At 45.5% G+C, this 24493-nt stretch overlaps 8 protein-coding genes across 8 annotated transcripts; 4 read left to right on the top strand and 4 right to left on the bottom strand.

Moving 5' to 3' along the window:
• Positions 1–429: 429 nt before the first annotated feature.
• BHQ10_008424 (uncharacterized protein) lies at positions 430–2095 on the bottom strand (the record flags this gene model as incomplete). Its single annotated transcript, XM_040881228.1, has 5 exons — positions 430–893; positions 949–1438; positions 1525–1851; positions 1923–1945; positions 2068–2095. The coding sequence occupies 5 exons, from the start codon at positions 2093–2095 to the stop codon at positions 430–432; spliced, it is 1332 nt and encodes a 443-aa protein (XP_040736926.1).
• Positions 2096–3332: 1237 nt separating this feature from the next.
• BHQ10_008423 (uncharacterized protein) lies at positions 3333–4991 on the top strand (the record flags this gene model as incomplete). Its single annotated transcript, XM_040881227.1, has 1 exon — positions 3333–4991. The coding sequence occupies one exon, from the start codon at positions 3333–3335 to the stop codon at positions 4989–4991; it is 1659 nt and encodes a 552-aa protein (XP_040736925.1).
• Positions 4992–8583: 3592 nt separating this feature from the next.
• BHQ10_008422 (uncharacterized protein) lies at positions 8584–9045 on the top strand (the record flags this gene model as incomplete). The annotated part of the gene is made up of 1 exon (XM_040881226.1): positions 8584–9045. One exon carries the CDS (start codon positions 8584–8586, stop codon positions 9043–9045), a length of 462 nt encoding a protein of 153 aa, XP_040736924.1.
• Positions 9046–12375: 3330 nt separating this feature from the next.
• On the top strand, positions 12376–13290 carry BHQ10_008421 (uncharacterized protein; the record flags this gene model as incomplete). Its single annotated transcript, XM_040881225.1, has 1 exon — positions 12376–13290. The coding sequence occupies one exon, from the start codon at positions 12376–12378 to the stop codon at positions 13288–13290; it is 915 nt and encodes a 304-aa protein (XP_040736923.1).
• Positions 13291–16142: 2852 nt separating this feature from the next.
• Positions 16143–16839, top strand: BHQ10_008420 (uncharacterized protein; the record flags this gene model as incomplete). The annotated part of the gene is made up of 3 exons (XM_040881224.1): positions 16143–16596; positions 16648–16736; positions 16786–16839. The coding sequence occupies 3 exons, from the start codon at positions 16143–16145 to the stop codon at positions 16837–16839; spliced, it is 597 nt and encodes a 198-aa protein (XP_040736922.1).
• A 969-nt stretch (positions 16840–17808) lies between these two features.
• Positions 17809–19130, bottom strand: BHQ10_008419 (uncharacterized protein; the record flags this gene model as incomplete). The annotated part of the gene is made up of 5 exons (XM_040881222.1): positions 17809–18107; positions 18172–18616; positions 18669–18736; positions 18798–18834; positions 18912–19130. 5 exons carry the CDS (start codon positions 19128–19130, stop codon positions 17809–17811), a joined length of 1068 nt encoding a protein of 355 aa, XP_040736921.1.
• A 1351-nt stretch (positions 19131–20481) lies between these two features.
• On the bottom strand, positions 20482–21801 carry BHQ10_008418 (uncharacterized protein; the record flags this gene model as incomplete). The annotated part of the gene is made up of 1 exon (XM_040881221.1): positions 20482–21801. One exon carries the CDS (start codon positions 21799–21801, stop codon positions 20482–20484), a length of 1320 nt encoding a protein of 439 aa, XP_040736920.1.
• A 365-nt stretch (positions 21802–22166) lies between these two features.
• On the bottom strand, positions 22167–23852 carry BHQ10_008417 (uncharacterized protein; the record flags this gene model as incomplete). Its single annotated transcript, XM_040881220.1, has 2 exons — positions 22167–23360; positions 23418–23852. 2 exons carry the CDS (start codon positions 23850–23852, stop codon positions 22167–22169), a joined length of 1629 nt encoding a protein of 542 aa, XP_040736919.1.
• Positions 23853–24493: the final 641 nt, after the last annotated feature.

Genomic DNA, 24493 nt, shown 5'->3' with positions numbered 1-24493 from the left:
GGTAACGTCAATTCCTAAAAAGCGATTCAGCACCAAATGCTTTCTTTCCTCTGTGATTTCGGCGTTTGATGGTCATCCGTTCCCACCATAATTTATTTTAAACCAATTTTGCAGAAATCTAGAGAATTCGCGAAGAATCCGCCCTTTGCTTGTCTGTACAATGACCTCAGATTGAATTCAAAAGTCACGCAGGAACCCCTGCCCAGTCAGGTAAGTTCTTGGCGTTTCAAAAAATGTATATTCCATTCCACCAGACGACATCGAAATTCTTTGTGGGACATGTAATTGATGCTGTGATCCTGGTCGATAGCTTTAATAAGCTAAGATAGAGTAAGATTTTAATTTGGAAACTATTGAGTGTCTATTCTTAGCAATAAAATTGCTTCACACATTCTTTTGAGTTGCTTTTATGGACGATTATCGTTATAATCAAACCCATGTATGCCATGGAAGTCCGTCTCTGAGAAAGAATCCATGTTTCTCCCACATAGGGCCTTCTGCTTCCGGTACATAACCGTTCCAGCAATAGTCAAACTTCACTCGATTCTGCTGGACTTCATAAAAGTCGTCAAACTTGGATGATAATGCTTCCTCGAGGTTGGAAACATTGCCGTCTGGATGCAAATTCTTCCACGGTTCACGACATACTCTTCCTTTGCAGGATTTGAGGACAAATAGCAAAGAATCCAAGCGACTAGCCACCTTTTCCAAGGGATAGCCAGCCACCAAGAAAGCTGGCTCGGCGGTTGGTGAGAGGAGGTTGTTCATTTGTCCGGGGTCTTTGGTCATGTCATAAAGCTCATGCTCGTTGTTACACCAGACGGAGTAGTAGAGGTTGTAAGTGGGTCCCGCGATGCGGATTGCTTTGTAGGTGTTGTTTTCGTGCAATGTGCCTGGGAGAGAAATGTCAAGGTAAAATCTAAACTTCGGAGATTTGAAGAAACTTACGATCATAAATACCCTCGCCACCGGCATATCCCCAGTACTCCACCGCCACATGTTCACGTGTTGACAACGTCGACTCGATAGCATCCGGCGTAACAGGGAAAGCCCTGCCATCGAAATCATCTCTTAAAGGTATTCCCAAAAGTTTGAAAAACGTTGGTGCCAGATCGGTGTGTGTGGTTACGATCTCCGTGGTATAATTGGCTGCAACTCCCGGACCACGAACAATGAGCGGTATATTTATATCCTCCTCATATCCGCATGATTTTCCAGGCTGTAGCCTATGTTGGCCAATATGAAAACCATTATCACTACTATAAAAGACATATGTATTATCAAGAATACCATATTCTTCAAGTTCCGCAAAAAGATCATCCACTAATTCGTCCACGGCTTGAAGTGACCGGAGTCGTTGTCGATGGTAGTGGTCATTGTATTCCACATTTTCTGGGCTTTGCTGGGGTAGCTCTAGAAGCCAGTTGGCTCCGGAGGGCTGTTGAGATTTATTAGTGCTATTTCTACGTAATGAGATTCTGGTCATCTCCTGACTGGGTTGGTTTTCTGTGTAAGGAGACATACTGTGTCAGGATTGAAATTTTGCGTCCGCGGAACTTTCACACCTTGAAACAGATGTTCGTGTCGCTTAGCTGACACCGGTGCCGTGTGTTCAAAAACCGGATTGTCATCCAATGCGCTACCATTCATGTTAATGTTACCATGTGGTGCTATAGGCGCGATAGTAAGGAAGAAAGGCTTCTCGGCTATGACTGCATCTCGGAGTAGGCTCTGGGCTTTTTGAGACATGATATCTGTCGAATATCCGCCCTCATAACTTCTTGGTTCTTTGCCCTTGAGTTGGAAGGTGCTGTTCAGGTAATTGTAAGTGAAAGGATCGAGAAGGAAGTCCTGGTCAAAGCATCAGTGGCCCCGCTCGACTCCGATGGGAAAGACACAGCACTCAAAAAGATATATCGTACCGAGTTGGTGAAGCCCGCGGGTTCTGGAGAGTCATAGTTGGTTACGGTGTGAACATTAAACAGTTTCCCGGTATAGTAAGTGTTATAACCCGCTTGCTGTAACCATACTGGTAGGTAGTTATCGTTGAAGCCTTCTTCCACGAACCTGGGATATCCTCCTGTGATGAAGACATTAATTTCGTGGCTCTCCGAAGAGACCTCATAACACGCAACATACCGTAAGGTGGATTGACATCTGTTATATTTGTATTATGAGCTGCTTTACCTGTCCACAGCGTGACTCGTGATGGACAGCATACAGCTGTCGTACAATAATGTTTCCGGAAATGAGTCCCTTGCTCTATGAGATGCCTCCTCACACGCGGCATATATTCAAGCGAGTTCAGATGTGTATCCTGATCGTCGGTCAAGATAAAAACCACATTGGGACGAGTACATTGACTGGCACCATTTAATAGTTTTTGACTCGTGTGTTCAAGGCCAATTATTCCCGGGGCAATAGAGGCCACTATGGCCCAGAAACAATACCCTTTCATTTCTGTGATTATGTTCTAAAGATAACCGGGATTCAAGCAATCATTCCACAGAATATTGAAAAAATCAAGTGATTTAAGCAAGCTATCTGGTGGCCGATAACTGAGCTAGCGAGGCGAGTCATGGTTCAAGCATGCTCGACAATCCTTATCGTCGAGCATGGTGAGCTTTCGAATGCGGAAAGAATATCTCTAGCTAAATCGCCATAGCTCTAGAATATGGCGAGATTCTTAGCGTGAATAGCTAATTGAATGCGACGGCCTAGAGGAGGAATTAGGAAATATCTGGTTGGTGATCAACGTTAGTATCGCGGGGCAGATGATCTTGTGGAAATATCACAGATTATGCCCGTGAATTATAGCTACGCACTATCTTGCCCTAATCTTGTAGCTAGCAAAGAGACATGCCCGTCCAATCAAGAAAGGTTTTTGGTGTGTTTTTAGCGGACCCGTACTGCGTACTCCCTCCAAAAAAAACATGCGTACCCCACCATAGAAGTAACCATACCAATTTCCATCTAGACATTGCTACTCGATCAGCTATTCGCTAGAAATTTCACCATAGTTTAAATATATGGCGATCTAGCTAGGAACAACTTCTCCGCATCCAAGAGAGCTTCTGATACAAACTTCACTCATGAAAATCTGCCGGATCATACCGAAATTTACTGCATGAGGCAAAAGCTAAAATCGTCACTCGTATAGATCTTAAAAAATGACTGACTCGTAGGGAAATGAGAAAGCGGTTTAGCCGGAGAGTGTTTACGACAAGATATATGTCGAATTTTCTCCCTACACTTCACTATCATCTTAGTAGGTATCTGAAGCGACATTCTATCTCACGGCTAATTAGAGAAAGCGAGGTCCTGTATCAACAATGGCAAACGACACTCTTGAGCATCATGGCGATCATATTGACCTTGATAATAGTGTTGTCAATAAGCTCGCTAGATCAAATCCAAAGGTAGCGATACTCAGCAGCGAAGCCAAGCTGGCCACCGAAGCCGAGCACAATATGTCTATACGAGACGCAATCAGCCGATACCCAAAAGCCGTTGCATGGTCGATACTCTTCTCAACCGCAATCATCATGGAAGGATACGACATTGTCCTAGTCACCGCGTTCTTCGCATATCCCTCTTTTCAGGAGAAGTTTGGTGAACCGGTCAAAAACGGAACAAGTTATCAGGTCAAAGCACCCTGGCAGTCTGGTCTTTCGAACGGTGCACGAGTTGGTGAAATTATTGGATTGTTCATTAATGGATTGCTTGCAGAGATGTTCGGCATGAAGCGAACTATGATTGGAACATTAGTCATACTCTGCGGTTTCATCTTTATCTCTTTCTTCGCTCAAAACATACAAACACTGCTTGTTGCCGAGATTCTCATGGGAATACCCTGGGGTGTCTTTCAAACTTTAACGACTTCGTACGCAGCTGAGGTCTGCCCGGTTGCTCTCCGAGGATACCTTACGACCTATGTCAATATGATGTGGGGTGTTGGTCAATTGCTCGCGACCGGAGTTCTACGTGCTCTGCTATCGCGCAAGGACGAATGGTCATATAGAATTCCTTTTGCTTTGCAATGGATATGGCCTGTCCCTTTGATTGTTGGCATTGCATTTGCGCCGGAGTCTCCCTGGTGGCTTGTCCGCAAGGAACGCTACGAGGAGGCAAGAAAATCGTTGAGAAGACTCACCTCTGCCCCGTCCGACTCCGAGCTTGACAATACCATCGCAATGTTAAGGCATAGCGACGAAATTGAAAAGGAGCTTGTCGCCGGTACGTCTTATCTGGATTGTTTTAGAGGTATCAATCTTCGAAGGACGGAGATTGCATGTATCGCATGGGTTATTCAGGCAGCATCCGGGGCTTCACTCATGGGCTACTCGGCCTACTTCTTTGAACAAGCAGGTCTTTCAACAACAATTTCTTTTGATTTTTCTATTGCGCTTTATTCTGTTGCTATTTTCGGTGTTTTTATTTCCTGGTGGGTAATGACTTATGTTGGTCGTCGTACTATCTACATTGGCGGCTTGAGTATGCTGTTCCTCGTGCTTATGGCAGTTGGCTTTTCGAGTTTAGCACACAGTACCGCTGCAAATTATGCTACAGGCAGTCTACTTCTGGTTTTCACACTCTTCTACGATATCACGATCGGCTCAGTATGCTATTCGATTGTGGCCGAGATTCCATCGAGCCGACTACGCACGAAGACAATTGTCCTTGCTCGAATCGCCTACAACATCCAAGGCACCATAAATAACGTTATTACCCCGGACATGATCAATCCTACATATTGGAACTGGAAGGGCAAGGCCGGCTTTTTCTGGGCTGGGCTATGTTTTATTTGCTTGGTTTGGAGTTATTTCCGGTTGCCTGAGCCCAAGGGACGAACATATGCCGAGTTGGATATTTTGTTTGAACAGAAAGTCTCCGCACGTAAATTCAGCTCTACGCGGTTGAATATATTTGAGGATGTCGCTGTTGTCTCATTAGAGGATCATACGCCAGTCAGCACCGAAAAAACAGAGTGATTGATCACTGAAGATGTTGACAGAGACGAAAGCTAGATCTTTGAAGCAGTTCTCTTTTTCTATTTTCTTTGAAATCCTTTTCTGAATTCTTATGTACAGATATAGGATGATAGAAAGTGGTAAATTGCCTCTTACTCATCGATTAGTGCAATCCTGGCACAGTTTCATATAGTATGCAGCATAGAAGCGTCTTTCAGCCCAATTAGATAATGTATTGCTCTGTGCAATACCGTTTGAAAAGAAATCCTCTTCTTCTTTTCGTGGAATATGTGGCGATAACCTCTCTGAACAAAGACGCACTAATCATGCTTTTTACGGGGGCAAAAAGGAGTCTTTCAATCTACCCTATCGAGAGAAAGGACGACAAGAATGTCATTGTTATGCGGTAAGATACATCAAAATGAAGGAAGAGAGCTATTCAAAATATGCTATATCAGCCAGTGGCTTTCTAGTGAAGGCAAAGATGCTGGCCTGCTTAGAAACCTCAACACAAACTAATCATTCAGGAAGCTTCCAGATATTTTGATTCATTTTTTCGGGGATGGCAGGATCCCAAACAAGACCCCAGCGTCTGCTACGTCCCCGAGGTCCTGGTAACTATTATGGCTTTGAAGATAGTCAATGGAACGATCCAGCGCAACCATGCTGCGCGATCTGTGGTCAATTGATTTTAGCGGACCCAAATGTCCGTAATTTCTTCAGTCAGATTGAGGAATTCGATGCAGCTTCTGGAAAAAGAAGCTATATCAAGTTGAGTGTTTCTCAAATGCATGAGTTTCTTGCCGAGCAAAAATGTGATTGGAGATCGACATATAGAGCCAGTAAGTACACTCTCCTCCAAAAGTTTCTAATTTGCTTCGTGACTATGATCACTACTATTCTTTCCTTCTGAATAGTCTTTCCCTTCTAATCAACAATATCCTTTTTAACCAGTCGTTAAAACACCTGACAGTCCGGAACCCTTCATTACAGGTGTGTCCTATCGCCATTCTGGATTCGGCAAGAAAGGGGGGTATCATATAGGCGCTCCAATTGGGGAGGATGATGCCTGGCTTATCAGGGGTGCCATCCATCCCCCAGCGAAAATTGTGTGGTTCGCAAGATGTGCTCTACGCCATGATGAACCAAGGCCCGCCAAAATCGGTTGGCCAATGCATGAGAGCTGCTATCACCTGTTGATGAAATGCTATGAAGACAGAGGAATAACAGAAAATCTGCATAATCTGTTGATTGCTCTCTTGCAAGAACATCATAACAAAAGGCAGGATTACCGCAATTATGGTGAGCCACCGGAAGACTCCGGCGCAAAGGAAATGATCCAACATGATCCTCTGTTTATTACGCAGTATTATGAAGCAATACAAACTGCAATCGAAAGGTGCCCTCAGGATGAACAGGAACAAACCTCCACATTTGACCCCAACTACGGATACAATGGTGTTAGGACCCAAGCGGGATTTCACATCTCACCTGGCGCTTTCTCTAAGCTACCGCTTGATTTGGGCATGATGATTCTCGACTACTGTGACGGAAGGGAATATCGCAATCTTATCTTGGCTGCTCGGTGGAAACTGCCAAGCAATTACTGGAAACGAGTGATCCCCAGGTGTGTATTTGAGCTTCACGACGATTTGGGGGAAACGAAGGTCGACTGGCAGTACCTGGGCTTAGAATTCCACAGATTAATGGAACGAAAGGATGGGCTGTGGCATAGGCTGTCTATCACGACTTACATGGCCCGTATATGGGCCTATTATAGTGGCCAGGAAGTCGATATTATCAAGGATAGGTTCTTAGGGATGGCATAAACTTTTGTTGAATTTTTTGTGTTAATTGCGATACGGTCATGGAAGCAGTCCAGCCTACTACCACAGAATTCATGAGAGTGTAAAACCAATATGATCATTTGACAGCAGCATCATTTGTATTTGAAAATCAAGACATATGTGTTTTTCGGATACAGAATCCACCTGTTATTGTTGCAGCCATTTCTTCGGTACTACCATTCAGCAATCAACCTAGCCTTCTTGCACCAAACGGTAGCTAAATTACCTTGAATTGATACCTAGGTAGGCTACCTACTTGCCCTCCACTTGAATCTATATGCGTACCATTGGTCACCGGACCGGATTTAGGCATGTCTCGGATGTCTTAAACATGCCAATAACTCACGCCACCTCAGCCATTCCCGTAGCTTAAGCAGTGTTTAAATGGACATCGTCGATTAATCAATAAACTAACGAGGTTATTGTGGTCAGTTGGCATTTTGCATAATCTGTACAGTATGATTTTYTTTTCCTTTTTTTTTTTTTTTTGAAAATCATAACTTATATAAAGAAAGTATGCTTAATTTGATCATTTATATTCCCAATTTCGTATACACATAAATCACCAGTCCGCAACCAAAGAGATTGTTCAAACGAGGCCGACGAGGTTCGATATGACAAAAATCTACTGCGAACTGATTTGTATAGAAAGCATTGCTTAGTGATTCATTTTGAACTAAAGACAATTGAGCTGAACCTCGTGTCATGACTAAGGCCAACTTTTGGACTGAATTGTCTCACTCCCTACCTCCCGATATAGAAAGATCTTCAATATCCGGACATCATCAGTCGACTTTTACCCCGCAATATCAAGATCAAAATGTTTGGGACATTTTGAATCGCAGATCCCTTTTAGCTCACCAAAATGTCTCTCGAGTTGTTAAAGTTCCTGATATTTCATTGGCCTGCCCAAAGAATTTAAGACTTCTATGTTATTGTCTCACTTTCTCTTGGCGGGATGACTGGTTATTTTTGAGGTGATTGGTTGACCAATATCCGGCACAAATACTTATTATCAATAGTAGACTGCACAAAAATAGCCTTGAAATGTGATTTGCTGCCTAAAACCCAGGCTTGATGCGGTCAACGTGTCGAAAAAAAGACAACGTATCGGTTCATTCAACATTGACTAAATAAGTGACTTTGATTCATGCCTATTGCTAGATATCCACTCACGACCTGGCTTTCTCCGACCGTATTAAACCGGATATCAATGATGGTGGTAACCTTTTTCTTGGGCATCTTGATTTAGGTCTTACCTGCCTAAGTAGGTACTGGCAATATTAGCTTAGATCTGACTCATTTACCCAGTTTGGGGTTAGTACCTCAACAGCAAAGGCCGGTGGACCATCAAATCTTGCTTTTACCACTTGATCTACGATCTGGTTTGCCATGTCTTGCACAAAAATAATCAGGCAAACCATCGGCATGTATTATTCGGATGAGTCGGTTCTACGCGTCCTTGTTCTCAGCTATTTGCGAGGCTCAGACGTTCAGCTATGCTAGGCATTGGGCCCTATGTCTCAAACCTCGTGTTATGGCAATTATCTGCTGGGTGCTCATATTTGTTAGCGCTCATGTATCTTCACTTATAAAAACCATTTTGGTAGCAAGATGGATATAAAAGAGGCCAATGTCCCTCCCAGCTCCCTGGTCTTCTGGACAGACAACAACAGCACAACGCTCCGAGTCATTTCAATTCAATCCGACCCATAAAATCTCCTCTCAAGAAGCCTTTCACCAAAGAAACTTATAATTCAAACAAAATGCGTACCTCGTTCACCATTTTCGCTGCCATTAGCGGCCTCTCTTCCCTGGCCTCCGCCGTCGGCAACGCTGTCGTCGTCAACACATGCTCATTCCCCGTCTACCTCTGGTCCGTAGACTCTGTCGTGAGCCAGCAATACACTCTTGAGCCAGGCGACAACTACTCCGAAACCCTGCACAGTGATCCCACAACGGGCGGTGTAGCCATCAAGATCACCACCGTTGAGAACGGCCTCTACAACGCCTCCCCTCAAACCGACTATGCCTACTCCTTGACCAACGGCGAGACCTGGTACGACCTTTCTGATGTCTTTGGAGATCCATTCTCTGGCAACTCACTCACGATCACTCCCTCGGATACTTCTTGCGGCTCTGTTGACTGGCCCAGTGGAACACCACCTGCTGGTAGCCAAGTCAATGTGTGCCAAGCAAACTCCGATATCACTTTGACCCTTTGCTAAATGATATTCATCGTCGATTCATTATCTTTGCATTCGGTTCCTGTGGTGGTGTTTGATTCGTCGATTCGTTGGGGGAGAAGTTCTCTTGTTACGTGCGATTAAACACACCATGCCGCATCCGATATATAAACCATCAAGTCATTCCTTAACGATATTTCGAGCGTCTCTTGAAATCATTGTGTGCGTTAATTTTTTCTGTATTAGAAGTCTTTGTTAGTTTAATACACGAATATCACGCTCAGGCGTTCAAACCGTTGATTCTCGAGTCCTCACTGTAGTGTACTTACTGATGACATGAGGTATAATCCATCCTTCCGATGGCTAACTTCCATGTCTGTACCTGGTCCAGACAAATTATGCACAACGACTAGAAATTGATTATCGAACGGTAAGATATTATGTGGGATGCAACAGGCATGACCTAAGTGCACAATGATTAACTTCATTTATTGATTTCAAAGCCGTAGTTCAAAGTGTGACAGGTCCGAAAGGGGACGGTACCTTTTCTTTTCACCGTCTCGATTTTGAGATGCCTTCGCGACTTAATTGTTATTCGGAAAAGGAATGAATCAAGGGTCAAGCAACGAAACGATTCACTAGTCCTTCCTCTCAGGGCTCAGACAGAGAATGAGTTAATTCCCACATAATTTACTACTTGCACTTTCGTACTCATTTCCGGATGCGTAGTCTAAGAGGAGTGGAAAAACTAGATGAAGAGTTGATCCGGCACAATCCGAAAGGATTTAACTTCCGAGACATCCAGCTTTGTTACGTTGTCGTATCCTAAAGTCCTAGCGCTGCATACCTTTTATGGAGTGTTTAGGTATGAGTAAAGGGCGAATATGGCTCSAAGTCTACACGTTCATTAGCTAGTCAGGGGKGGGTACAGGCCTTTCTGGTTACACCATAATCGCTCAGTTGCAAAAGCGACCGGTCCGATGTCAATCAATGGAACAGTGACTCGTGCTTGACTACAATTTCTCAGGTAAATATTTAGAATTTTCAAGCGAGTCAAGCAGTGTAGTGGGGCCTTGCATAGAAGCGGTGATCGAGTTGTTTGTAATTCGTGCTTGTGTTGAGTCTAGGTAGCATAGTTCATGCGGATTAAGCGAAAAAGTAAAATAACTAGAAAAGGTTGACGATGAAGGTGAAGAAGATCCACGCCCAAATGGGTGTGAACTAAGATAACAGAGAGATCAATCAAAGTATTCACTAATATCCCTATGTACTCCGTACTCCGTGTGCAACACTTTTAATCGGAGTGCAGCATATTCGTCAGCCTTCCGCTAAAACAGGCAGTGCTATTTCGGATGTTATCCGGATATTAGGAAGACTCCGCAAGAGCCCTGATCCTTGCCTTATTTTCTTGCGCTCCGTGAAGTGGCAGATTATGGGTAAGAAACACGACGAGAATAGATATTCAGTGTCCGGTCTATTATCCAGTCAGTGTTGCAATGTCAAAGCAACTTACCGATTCGTATTTCGCAGTGGCAAATAGTACTTCATACGGATCACTCGACATTTGTATCGCGGTTTGTCTCGGGACGCTGTGAAGGTTGCACGTATGTAGGTATCACCCTAAAATGCACAAAATTTTCGATTTATCGATGACAATGCGTAGGGACACGCGGTTTCTGCTTATCTATATATCCACAGCCCTGGAATACAGCTCCTACACTATCTGTGAACTTTCGCATTGTTGGTAAGTCCCAAGATTACGAATCTAGCTATCTTTTCATGATAAGAGCTGCGGTCTATCGTCATCTTAAAAAATTAACGAGCATTTCCAAATTCGGGAGACTTCTCATGTAGATCTCGACTCAATATTGGATAGTCTTTGTATAGTGCGGAGCTACTGAATGGCGTCTCTCCACATGGCCCGTGCATTGTTTCCCCCTTTCTTCATCGGTTCAAGCTCCAAGAAACCAGGAAACTACGAACCAACCAAAAGCATTAATGGTTAGACCTTTTAAGGCTCGCGTCGAAATCATTGAACCCACCGCCGCATTTTCAATCAAGCCGGGGTGCTTCCCAGTTTTGTTCTCATCCCATCGCCTTGCAAACTGTTGTTATTGACCCCGCCGATCATCTGCAATCAGTAGGAATAAGCGAGCATCGTTTGATTGTAAAAGCTAGAGCAATAACTGAAGATTCCGGCTTTAGGAAGTCCTGAGTCGTGGCTCCTGTAAACACGACTTGTTAGTTGTTCTCATTGTCGTGCAGAGTCAGCGATCCGGCAACACCCAATTAGGGGCTTTGCAACGCTCCGAGGTTCCGAGGTTCGTTCGACGCCTCCGCTTGAAAATGGACTGCTGAACTGGAAAAGGACATTGACTAGTCATTCAACTTTGTATTATTTTCCGTGGCTATTTGGGGACACTAATCCAGTCAAAAACCGACTGGCAACAATGCAAAAGAAAAAGAGCGGATCATGCAGGAGGATGAGCTGGCTCGTGTTTAGCTTTGTGCCAAATGTAGATCCCATTGACCAGGATACACGATAACCTGCCTGCCTCATGCAATCCCACAGCATTCTCGGAGTAACAAAATGCAAACTGACCTTTAATTTCGGCTGTTAATCCATCAAACCGGACCTCGGGTCGCACTTCCTTCAATAGTAGCCATCGGAGGCTTAATAGAAATTTGTGATCCGTCTCGTTTGCCCGCTATGTCCGGTCGTAACGGCGACTTGCACATTGTGCATATGCCATATAGATCGTCGGAGTCACACTTGGCGAGGGCGTGGCATGTCCACATCGACAAGCCTAGACTCTGTCTTGGGTGCATGACAATGCAGGTACACGCGTTTATCCTTTCTCTATTATATCGTCGATATCAAGCTACTCTTAACTTCTCAACTACTATTGGCCGGATGTTTGCACATTCTCCGTAATTGATCTGTACGACTTGGCTGAATGCATACTAGAAGTCGGTTTTATCCATAATCCAGTCCAGTTCAGTAAATAGACTAAGCTTTGGACTCTTTGAGCCCGACTCGGGCAAGCCCTAATCTTAACGCCCGAATGGACAATCTTTCTCCTTTCTCCTCCTAGGGGCCGAGGGCCAGGTCTAACTTTCTTGAATTGTCAGTAGGATCCAGTAACTACAAAATAGCATTCATTCCCACGCTGTCCGGACTACTTTCTCTCTTCTCAACCACTCAAGCTCATTCACTCCAGTCACTCTTTCGACCCCAAACTCATCTTTCGTTGGCGTTAAGCAACCACTCGTTTTTGCGATACCCAGCATCCGCTCTTTGCTTTGAAAATACGATCTAATTCGACTATCACTTCTTATTCTCGAAAGTTAATACTTTACTCAATAATCACAATGAAGAACTCCGTCATCCTTTCCGGCCTTGCCCTTGCCGCCTCTGTTGTTGCTCAAGAGAGCCTCATCAGCATTCCTATAGGCCTCTGTGCCGGTATCCTTGGCGATGCCACCTGCGACCAGTCTACATCTGCTGCTGGCGGATTGATCGATGTCCCTTTGAACGCCTGTATCGCAGCTCTCGGAGACGTCAAGTGCAATCAGGTTTCCAGCGCCTCAGGCGACCAAAGCTCTTTGATCAGCGTGCCCATCAACATCTGCATTGCAGTCCTCGGCGAAGTTACTTGCAACCAAAAAGCTTCCGCTGGCGATGGTCTCATTGATATTCCTATCAACCTCTGCCTTGCTGTCTTGGGAGACGCTGACTGCAAGCAAAACAACGGAGGCGCCGGTACTGGCAAAACGACCTCTGTCGTTGGTACTGCTACTGTTCCCACCACTGGCATCCCTACTATCACTGGCTCTGGGGTTGTCACTAGCATCCCCACTGTCCCGGCAGTTGTTTCAACCCGCGCCGCTTCTACTTTCACTTCTTACTCCACTATCAGCGGCCCTGCTCCATCTGGCGGCTCTGCCACTGGCCCTGCTATTGTTGTCCCTCATACCATTGCTAGCTCCGTCGTTCCAGGAGCTGCCACTACCTCCCCGGTCGCCGTTGCGCCTGTCGCTGGTGCTTCCAGCACCGTCTATGTCGTTGGAACCAGCACAACCACCTACTGCCCCGGAAACACTGCTCCTTCTACTCTCATCCCTGCTCCTAGCGCCCCTGCCGTCGCTCCTACAGGCATCGTTCCTCGCCCATCCAGTTCGACAACCGGTGTGACTCCTGCCTTCACCGGTGCCGCTGGCCGCTTGGAGATGTCCGGTATGGCCGTCGCCCTCGGTGCTATGGCCATCATTGGATTCCAGCTTTAAAATGCTACGAGTCAGTTGAGTTTCGGTCAACTCTTAACGTCATTGTATTAAAGGTTCTGGCATTCATGCCTGTTCATAATTTATTGCTTGAACCTCATAATTAAACAATGTCTTTTCCCTTGATCGCACTTTCCCTCTCTACCATGCTGGGCTAGCCAGAGTAACGTCTTCTTTATGGATATTGTTTAATACTTTATTTTGCCTTTCTTGATTCTATACCCTTTCGACCATGCTATGTCTAATACATGAATGAGCTACGCATGTGGGTTGTTTTTGTGAGCATAACTTTATACAAACGGATATAACGCCCGTCACATTGATGCATGTCAAGTCTTGTGATCTTCTGTATTTTATCAACATCAAGGTTTTCGGCGCGCTATTTTCCAATATTCAATTCTTCTTTCAACGACCAAAAGCCCCTCTCCTTTCGTGTCACTTTTTGATATATTACTGTATTCTAGTCTTACTATTAGCATGCTACTATTAATTTGTATTTATATTAGCGCATTGATGATAACACTTGTGAATGCTATTGAGATTTCAGACTTCTACGTTGAAATTTGTCGTTTCACATGGACATTCAGGGATGGGTTATGTGCGGTTTGGTGCAGTTCTAGGAGCTTATATATTTACTATATCTGAATGGTCTCTCGGTCGGTCCACCGGCATTCAATGTTCAATAGCCCAGACTATGTCAAGGGTAATTCGGTCGACTTCTTCATCATGTAGTCCGTACCACGACAAGTTCCTTTAAATACACTAGCCGTTGATGGCAGCAAGAATAGTCCAGAGGCTCAAAGGGTAGCTTCACAGCGCAGCCATCATAAAACCTTAATTATGTATGTTGCTCAAAACACTGAGAATCTGACCCTCGTTCCCAACGGAACTATGTTATGACCTTCGTTATATGCATGCTTCGAACTTCTAAAGACTCTGTCAAGTAAACTGATGGACCCGAACTACATGGCTACGGAGGTTGATAGCTACATCTTGAGGAAGGGTATGCGCAAACCATACCAAGTCTTCCGAGAGACCAAAGCCCGAAGGGAGATATTGACTGCGAGACTTTTGGCAGTGTTCTCAATGCAGTCACTACGGAGATCAGCGATGAAGCTCTTGACGAGCAAATTCGTAGTCATACTGGGTAAGCCGAGGAATACCCTTCTTCATTCCAGGACTTTATGCTAATTATTCATTTGTTAACACAATGTTTCATACCGCCTGCGATCTATCAGTGGTTAGACTAGTGTACACTTCAATGCGAGTAAAGAGTGTGGACTGCCTCTGGGTTGTAGATGCCACTGTTATTTCTCTATCCCTGGCTGGGCATCTTCAGAATTGTGTCTATGCCATGGCAGAGCAAGCTGTGGATATCTTCTTTATAATATTACTAAATCGGATCGCGTCCATATAGACGATGTTTGATACGTTCATGTCGTCTCAACGCAATTTAGGCTTCTGTAACGCACTTTGATGAGGTGTTATGATACGTACGCTCATGACTGGTTAAACCCCTCGAATAAAGGAAGCGAGGATGCAAGGCCGTGCTGTGCGCCTACACTTGCTATTGGTCTGACTGGAAGATTTTGGCATCAAATTTCTCATATGTGTGACAAAATCGACTCCTATGCTCAGTATACTCATATATTCGACTCTGGAGTAAGGGTTATTTTGCCTTTGAGTGGACAGTGTGGACACTGCCCATGTTTAATTGCTCACCCCAACACCTTCACCAAATTTACATATAGCTCTCTATGCTTTGGATATTCGAGCAAAAAAGCAGAGAATAATAGATCACAGTTGATATCAATTTTACTTTCATTTAAGCGCAAATACAAATCCACTGTCTTGCAAGACTAATAGCGGTGTATAAACAAATCGGCATACAAACATAAGAAAATTTCGGACAGTTTGAAACAATTTCAATATCAAGCTCATGCCATTGAAATTAATTTTCTCCGATTTGGTAAGGTTGGTAGTTGACCGAAGTAAACTTGACAGGTCTTATTGCCGAGGGAGACATGTAAGAGAGGGGAAAAGATAATTCGTTCTCCCTTGCAGCAATGTCTTAGGGCTAATTACCCGATCGGGACAATTTTGTCAGGTACCCATCTTAGCGCGCATGATGGGGCAGATGTGAGCCACAAGGTTATTAGATCTAGATCTGTCTTTACATAGTATGAAATAAAGCTTTGATTGGTCTACACTGAAGTGCCAATGAGAAGGAAGTGAGTGATTAGACCGGACGAGTGGCGACTCAATTATGTTCGCATCTCTTTAAGCGTAGTCCAGTGTACTCATATCGATGCCTGACACGTATATCTCAGTTGGACGTCGGGTATGGTGTACTCCGTAGGAGTCATTTCAACCTGATGGGGTGTCTTATTGCTTCCTCACAAACAGACTGGAGTGGTGGGACTTTTACAGGCTGCATACGGGGGAGAAGCATCTACATTGAACCCACTGGACCAATCTTACCAAGATCCACAATAGCTAAGGGTTCTATCCCAGTTTCTAGTTTGTTACATCCAGGAGTACCCTCCTTACTGCATAGTCCCTGAGCTCTAGATTTCAATCATACTACATGTGGCGTCTTTTATTGTTTTTGGCTAGGACAGACCCCTATCCCTGAGGCCTTTCTTGATGATTGGTGAATTACTGTCTTAAGTGCAGGTCTTGCTTGCCGAGAATGTGTATATAAAGACCATCAAGATCAACCTCATCTGATTATTTTTCATTATCACAAACAAACCAAGCAATTCACTTCGTTCTTCAGTACTATTCACTCGTTGACCAACTCGACACACTCGTTAATCAAACCCGTTAATTCATAACACAACATAACAATCAAAATGCATTTCAACTTTGCCTGTATCACCGCCTGCGTCTTCGCAGCTGCTGCTCTCGCAGTCCCCGTCGAAGTTGAGCGAAAGGTCGTTGTTGTCCGCGCTGATGTCTGCCCTGCTCCTGCACCTGCAACCACTGCTCCATCTCCGCCTGCTGAGCACTATTCTCCTCCTCCTGCTGCTCCTGCCCCTGCAACCACTGCTTCATCTCCGCCTGCTGAACACTACTCTCCTCATCCTACTGCTCCCGCTCCTGCACCCCCCGTTACCACAACAGTGTCTAACACTCCTCCGGCTCCGCAGAGTACTAGCGTCGACAACAAGCAATGCTCGTCTGGAACCTCGGTTCACTGCTGTGACACTGTTGACAGCACGGACAACTCGAATGTTTTGAATGCATTGGATTCTGCTGGTGTTGATCACTCGGATGCTACCCAGAAGGGCCAAGTTGGATTGACTTGTCAGTATCCTCATCAATGTGTGGTTTGGTCTATTAATTGATTTGTCAAAGGTACTCCCATTACCACCTCTCTCGTTGACGCTCTCAACGGCAACGTTTGCCAGGGTGCAGTCACTGCCTGCTGCGAGAAGACCAACCAGGTAAGCCGCTTCTTTTTACTGTTCCTTGCTCGTCCTGACACATTTTCAGGTCGGCCTCGTCAACCTCAACCTCGGTTGCACCATCATTCCCGTCAACCTTTAAATATGGGATTAGATGGAACCCACGTCGAGACCTCTCCGAAACACGAACCACGAAATCTCACGACGCACAAGAATTCAGTATAATCTAATACAACCGTGTTTTCCACATCGTCCTCGCAGCAACCCAAATGACAAAACCGAGACTTTCATTCAATTCATCACTGTGTACTAATTAACCTGTTACTCTCATTCAACAACGCCACAACTTCTTCGTCCATAATCCGGGGACTTGCATAGCCATATGTCGGGCCATTTTGTTTGTTATTTCATACTTTCGATTCTTCCTGCGGTTGTTCTTTTGACAACTATGCTGTTGTATTTTACATAGTGACTAGTCCTTGTCTACTTTTTTGTAACTAGTCAGACCGTTTCTCCAAACTATTTCGTTTGCCTCTGGTTACTTCTCTACATATTCCAAGTCCCTAATCTATATGTCATTCATCGAATAAACGATATGTTATGCACGTACCTTAAAATGAAGAAGAATAAAGCACAGAGCTCTGTTTCGACGCTCATCACATTTCAGTGCACGTCCCTCTAGTGACCTAAAGCCAGTAGTATGTGGAACATCGTGAAAACGGCAAATCGAATTTGATAAAGATACCGAAGTGTTTTATGCGAGTCTTATGTTTAGTTCTTGTAGTAAGTAGTAGCAACTCACAATAGACTCGGGGAAGTGGAATGATGATAAAAGTATTTTCTAATCTTTTGGTCCGGCTATACCAGACATCCTGGATAGTCTTGTTCTGACGGATTTTGAATTGTGTCATTGCCTTGATGTTGCTAAATTACACATATCATCAATCAAATTATGTACCAAGGTGTGCAAAAAATTCAAAAGAGTACGAGTCAAGATACTAAACAATTAACCCGGGAATCGATTCCTAAACGCGTACTATTATATGAAAGGTCCGCGCGAATGCGTCTATTCGACCACAGCTATATATTACATAAAACAACAAAAGAAATGTCAAGCCAACGTCTTCGGCGACACAGCTTGCTTCTCCTCCTCGCCAGAAATAGTATTTTTCTCACCTGAAGAGCCATTCGAATTACCCGAACGTTCAGAGCTATTACTTATCTCTGAATTCTTGTTGCGCAGCGACTGCTGACTGCTCTGACTCCCTCGACCTGTGAGCGTAGACGTTAATCCAACCCAGATCTTATCGTGAGTAACCTTGAACAACGGACGCATATTCGAAAGACAAGCGGCTGTGATACCAACTGCGGGCTCGATGCACGTCCACACCGAGCTCTGGACTTCGTTGTCTATGAATCAAATCAGCCATCGGCTTTTATGTATAAATCAAGTGAGAAGGGCAATGGAACGAACAGGTAGCATCAGTACCACTCTTCGACAAATCAATCAACGCCACAAGCCTTACAATATCGAACACAAAGGTCAATATACCCACCACGAAAATACCCGACAACAAACTCTTCTGCGTTTTCAAGATGGGCAATCCCCAGAGCACCTTCATCGGCATGACCAAGATAATCGCATCAGTCAGAATGTTAGGAATTTGCAGCCCGTAGTAGAATTTCGCCAAATCTAGACAGCCGCCGACAACGGTGGGATCCCAGAGTTTGCGGACGGGAATGCAGACCAGACCGCCAACGAGACACACCCCAAAGCCCCAGAGTATTACGAGAAGACCGACTGTGTAGACGAGGGCTAGCATGAGTTTTGTGGGGAAGAGGCGGCGGTAGAGGGCGAGGATGGAGAGTTTGATGCAGACGATGCAGCCGGTGTAGAGGAAGGAGCCGGTGAAGAGGGTCTATCATATCAGTACTTTGGAATCACATTACTGGTTTGGAGGGATGGCTTACTTTCTGGTATATGACCAGATCTTCGGCAGGGACGTAGATTATATGCTGTCCTAGTCCATGGTACAGAACTGTCGAGCCCATCAATCATCATCCACTCATATATTGATTAGATCAGTTGGAGGCACTCACGAACAACACCCGCAATTGAGATTCCATACTCAAACAACTAATTCAACTCAATAAGCCAAGCCACCCACCACATAAACACTTCTCTGCGTCCAGAACGGTACGGGTGTAACTTACCAACGCCCCTACGATGAAGAAATCGTCCAGATACAGTCCCTTTCCATTGATTTTCCTCGAAACCAATCGAAAGCCCACAGAGAATGTGGATAGTATGAACGCGAAGCAGGTAGCAGTGATAACGACATGTTTGAGGTTGTCGCGTGGATAACCTGCGAGAGGTGAGTTGGGGTCCATTAGTTGTGTTGCTGCTGTTGAGGAGGCAGATGGAGCTGTCATGGCTGTAGTTGCTGACATGGCTAATTATCTTTTGTGCTTATAATGCGTGATGTAACCCGAAGTATACTACCTATGGTACTTTCGACCGTGGTGCTAGGTTGTGGAAGGCTTCCACAGAGTCATTACCTTTGATGTACTGGATGATGTAGAGATCTATGTGTAGATCGTGTAGGGTTCTTTCAAGTATATATCTATTTTGATTTTCTTTCCTCGATTATCAGGCAACACAAGATCAGAGTCTAAGCTGATCACATCTGGCGGAGCTAAACTTTCTCTTCTGTGTTACGAGATGCCCTGAATGGCCAAAGAAATGACAGTCCAGATGGCGAAATCAATTATCGGAGCAACTATAGATTTGGTATGATATGCGTTTATAAGTCCTTAAGGTTTTGACATATGGGTTGTCAAACCCCGATTTAATGATCGATGTTCAATCATTGTTGCTCGAGGAGAAGAGTCTAGACTTTTGATCTGCGTTACGTACTTGCGCAGAAGAATTATCGATGCTACATCAGACCGAATACAAATTTTATCTTCTTTCATTTTTCGATCATGCCTTGGACATGACGCACTTAAAACGCCATGCTCATGATGTTGTACATGAACCCAAAGAAATGCAAACAAGTAAGCCGCGAACAAAGCAGTAAAGACAAACCGATTCCAAACGATCTGTATCAAAGTCCGAACTTGCAGCTACGCCTGCGGAAAGGAATCCTCGATCTATTCCCCATCGACGACAGGTCCCAGATCGATCCTCGATCAGCTAATTGTCAATCCACCCTTTCACGTTGCCTCACGATATACATTGACTTTTTATTGCCATAAGGTACGAGCAAGTCGACCAACTAACGTACGTATATGGAAGAACTTCGGCAAGGATGATCGCTCCCTTACATCCCACTATTTCCACATCAGGAAATAATGCGTTCGGCGTCCGCTGGATGCTGTACGACACATCCAAAGTATGCCAATCGGCATCGTCCGATAAAGATCTATTGACCAAGCGTTCAGTATTTTGTATCTATCGAAAATTTGCAATCTGATATATCGAGTTTTTAGTGCGGAGCATTTGGTTGCTCTGTCACTTTGGTGGGGTTGTGGTATGGAGGGTATGAGTCTGTGTGTTTCTGGGGATACATGTGTATTTTTACCTGATATATGGAGGTTTCTGTTTATTTGTGGCGACTTTATTGACATGACATTGATCTGTTCATCATTGATGGATTTGACTTGTCTCCATCGATTTACTGGTTGACGTCATCCTATCATGCCCGCAAATACCGATGAATCAGATATTACATCGTAGATTGAGCATTATACATCGAGATTATCAACTGTATATACATCGACCTTAATAAGAATACATCTCCGTCGGGAAGGTAATCTCAAATCTCAACGCTTCCACATCCATGCCCTCCAAAAGCATGGGATACCGATCAATAAATTCCGCCGTCAATCCCCATCCGTCCTCACTACTAAAAATCTGCCTGAAATCCTCTCGCAACTGCAGGTTGTCATCTGCATCGCGTTCCAGCATATCCTTGTTCCACGGCCAGCGAACCTTCATACAAGCCGCCAGAAAGTCGAATACTTCTAAGAAATCGATTTCGCCCCAGTGGCGAATCATGTTGACGCGCATCTGGGGCCATACTATCATGTCTATGCCGCCGAAGTGGTCTTGCTCAAGTTGGATAGGTAGGGGGTGCTGAAATGGCACGAGGCGGGCGAATGTTGCGGGTGTGGGTGACACGCGCCATTTACTGTAGGCGTAGAGCAAGTTGCCCAAGGCGAGGCATTCGGCGTCTCGTATGGCGCGAAGTCGGATTGAGTCGTGGATATAGTTTGCAAGGAAGTTGCGACGCGTGCCGTGCAGTAAGTCCAGAGGCGATGGTTGTAAGGGGCAGGGAGTGATTCGTTCTGGGTGGAAGAACCAGCGTGACGATATCAGAGGAAACACGCGTGTGTTGTTGGTTTCGTAGGTGTTGCGCGGGACTCGACACCAGGTGGGCACTGAGGATGATACAGCGGGTGGAGAGGGGAGATGGATTATTGGGTGTGGACTTGGGGGATGGTTTTGTGGTGAGCATATTGAGCCTGCGAACTGGTAGAGTGATGTCGGTACTGTCGGGGCTGGKGCGCCGAATAGAGGCGCSGAGCCTGCTCTACTAATTGACATTGCCGATGGGCTGGCGACAGTAGATGCAGTGAAATGAGTATTATCAACAGCGGGACTGGAAGAAGTCCGATAATCGATCTCGGACACTGCGCGGCCTCCATATAAGCCACATGAAGCCCTGATCCCACGTTTTTCGTCATGTCGTTTTTGCATCTCCTTAGGCTCAAGAACTTCCTGTTCATCGCCTGAATTCCACGACCCAACCATCCGGCGCAGACTCTCCTGCCGCTCGCGCAAGCGATTATTCTCCAGTCGCAATTTCTCCACCGTATCAAGCAGCTTCTTCACATCATGAACCTCATCCTCTTTAATCAGTGGTTCAATCTCGGGTTGCGCAGTTTCTGCCCCATGATTCTCTTCACAAAAAGCTACTCGCGCTTCCAGTTCCAGCATACGATTTTGACGTTTTTCGCGCAAAGTCTGCTGCGCTTTCCTGTCCCGCAGCCGCTTTTTCTCGGATGAAGAGAGCAAGCTGGTGTTACGAGAAGTGGACATTCTGACAGCTTGCCTATAGAGGTATACGCATACTCTGTGCGACTATTGCTAGTACACTGCCTGCTGTGATTGACGTTGGATACAGTCTGGTGATGTTCTTGGACATGATTATTCATTCAGGTTGCGGTCGGCACTAAGCCCAATACGATTAAGCTACTACAACCTAACGAACCAGGCATTCGGATCGTGCTGAGTCAGCAAGCATAATTCAGTGCTCAATTCGGCATCTTTTTGTTCCGATGCCGCAGCTTCCGGGTTATATTAGAAAAGGGGAATCTTTAATTAATGTCAATACTACATGATCTAATGCTTTGATATCTAAGTGCAACACATATGAAAGAAGAAAGAAAGAAGAAAAGAAAGGACTAGTATTTATCCAGATCAACCGGATACTTCTCCCGGATCATCTTCCCATACCGCGTAAATAGAATCGGGATCGGCACAAACGCCAATGCCAAAAACCCCAGTAACGAATTCCCCCATCCCAAGCCCAGCGCATTAAACATGCTAGGTCCAGCGAGTGGCAGGAGCGCCGCAAGCAGTGATCTCGTGGCTGTCAGACATGCTACTGCCGAGGCAGCATATACCTGATACGAATCAATCACGTATGTCTGAATAGGCAGAAACAACCCCATCATGGCCAGACCGAAAGGGAACATGCCGATAATAGGCACAATCCAGTGGACGTGCTTGTCGGCGGACCAGCCGTACCAGAAGAAGCTGATGGGCGCAATAGCGGCAAAGATGATCATTGTGGGCAGGCGCATCTCGGGCTCGTACTTGCCGTTGTTGCTGTTCATCATCCTGAGCACGATGCGGTCGTTGGTGATGCCGACAATCAGCAATCCAACCAAGAAACCAATTCCGATACCAAGGTAGGCAAGACCCGATAGACCAGCTGAAAAGTTGTATTGGGTCTCGAATACGGACGGAATCGTGGTGAAGAAGAGGTAGAGTAGCGCATAAATCAGACTCATGTATACACACATGAGACAGACGATAGGCGATTTGCAGAAGAGAATGACAGGTCTTTTGAGACCCTGCATCACAACCTGCCCTGGCGTCAGACGATTCCGACTCTGCTCTTCAGACTCATATCCACTACGCAGATCATCCCGACCAAGCTCCTTTCCCAGCTTCTCCAACTTCCACTTGATGAGAACACGCGCATAGGTCTCGCGATTGAGTATCTCAATTCCTACCGACAAAGAACCCGCCACAATCAACAACACCCAATAAACCCATCTCCAACCAATGGTCTCGCCTATGAACCCACCACAGATAGGTCCAGCAACCGGCCCCATCAACGGACCCATACTCCAAAGCGCGGTTGCTCTAGCCCGTTCTCTCAAGGGAAACAAATCTGCAATCACGCCTGCGCCTAGTGTGAGACAACCTGATCCACCGATACCAGCCAGCAGCCGAAAGACGACAAGAGCCGAAATGTTGGGAGCGAGAGCACAGCCAATCTGCCATACGACGAAGAACCAGTTTGCGCAGCTGAGAACGATTCTGCGGCCGTATATTTCGCTTAGCGGTGCTAGAAAGAGGGGCCCAAACTTGAATCAACAATTAGCACAGTATCTTCTGGGCGGCAGTTGAGAGACAAGACTAACCGTATAGCCGAGCAAATAGATTGTAACACTAAAAGAAAGCAGCGTCTCATTCGTGACCTTCAGATCTGCCGCCGCATCGCTCACTGCAGGCGCAAACATGCTTGACGCCAATGGCGACACAAGCGTCATGGAACTCATCAGAGCTAGGAGGCCCCATTTGCGTGACTGGGCAAAGTTTTGAGGATTGGCGGGATCTTCTTGGGAGTCCCAGCCGACGATGCCTTTGTCGAGGTCCGTCACGGGGTATAGGACGTCTGCAGATGGGACCTGTTCTTCTTCTTCTTGCTCTCCTTCTTTTTTGCCAACTTGGCCGTCTTTTGTGTCTGTTGTTGCGTCTGCTGGTGCGGCATTGTTTGATTCAGAGATCGATGGCTCGCCAGTCCCGGTCAGGGTCTTCTCATCGAGAGAAGTTCGTTGACTTTCGAGGTCCTGCATCTTGATGACTTCGTATCCTGTCTATCAGTTTCTTGCCTCCAGAGTAAAGAAATTTGAAAGAGTGAGCAGCAACCAACACTCTTATATACCATCCCCTGAACGGGTTCCAGCAAAGAACTACATTAGAAATCAGACTTCATCTCCTCTATTTAGGCTCAGTTACCGATGAATCAGTGCCGGCGTTCGGAATCCCCGACCTACATCATTTTAATCGTACTATGACCTATCAGGAAATACATAGAGCCAAGCTAGCCCATAATCAAATGCGATGAGTAAGAGCTGCATCTTGGTCGTCTGAGCCCTAGCATAAATGCGCCATCGGCTCAGAAACCCGATTCACTCAGTGTTCAGCGAGCACAAAGCCGGATTTCATCCTCCAACGCACGGAGTTGGATCATCGAATCAGAACGCGATAAGTGCCTGAAATTACGAATAAATCCCTACAGAAAGTGCGGAGAAACTAGTACACTACGCCGCGATTCAGCTCGGCAGGACGGATCCCCCGCGCACTGAATCAGTGGTCTCCGGGGATTTGATTGGTGGGATGGAATCAAGATTCGGAAATGCCATCTATTGGATTATGCGAGATTCAACCAGAACTGTTTTTCAAGGGGCATGGTTTGAATTTATTGATGCTATTA

This window comes from Talaromyces amestolkiae (genome assembly GCF_001896365.1).
Source record: "Talaromyces amestolkiae strain CIB chromosome Unknown scaffold19.1, whole genome shotgun sequence".
Lineage (NCBI taxonomy): Eukaryota > Fungi > Ascomycota > Eurotiomycetes > Eurotiales > Trichocomaceae > Talaromyces > Talaromyces amestolkiae.
Note: the sequence above shows the minus strand (reverse complement) of the source record. Positions and strands in the feature narration are given on the sequence as shown.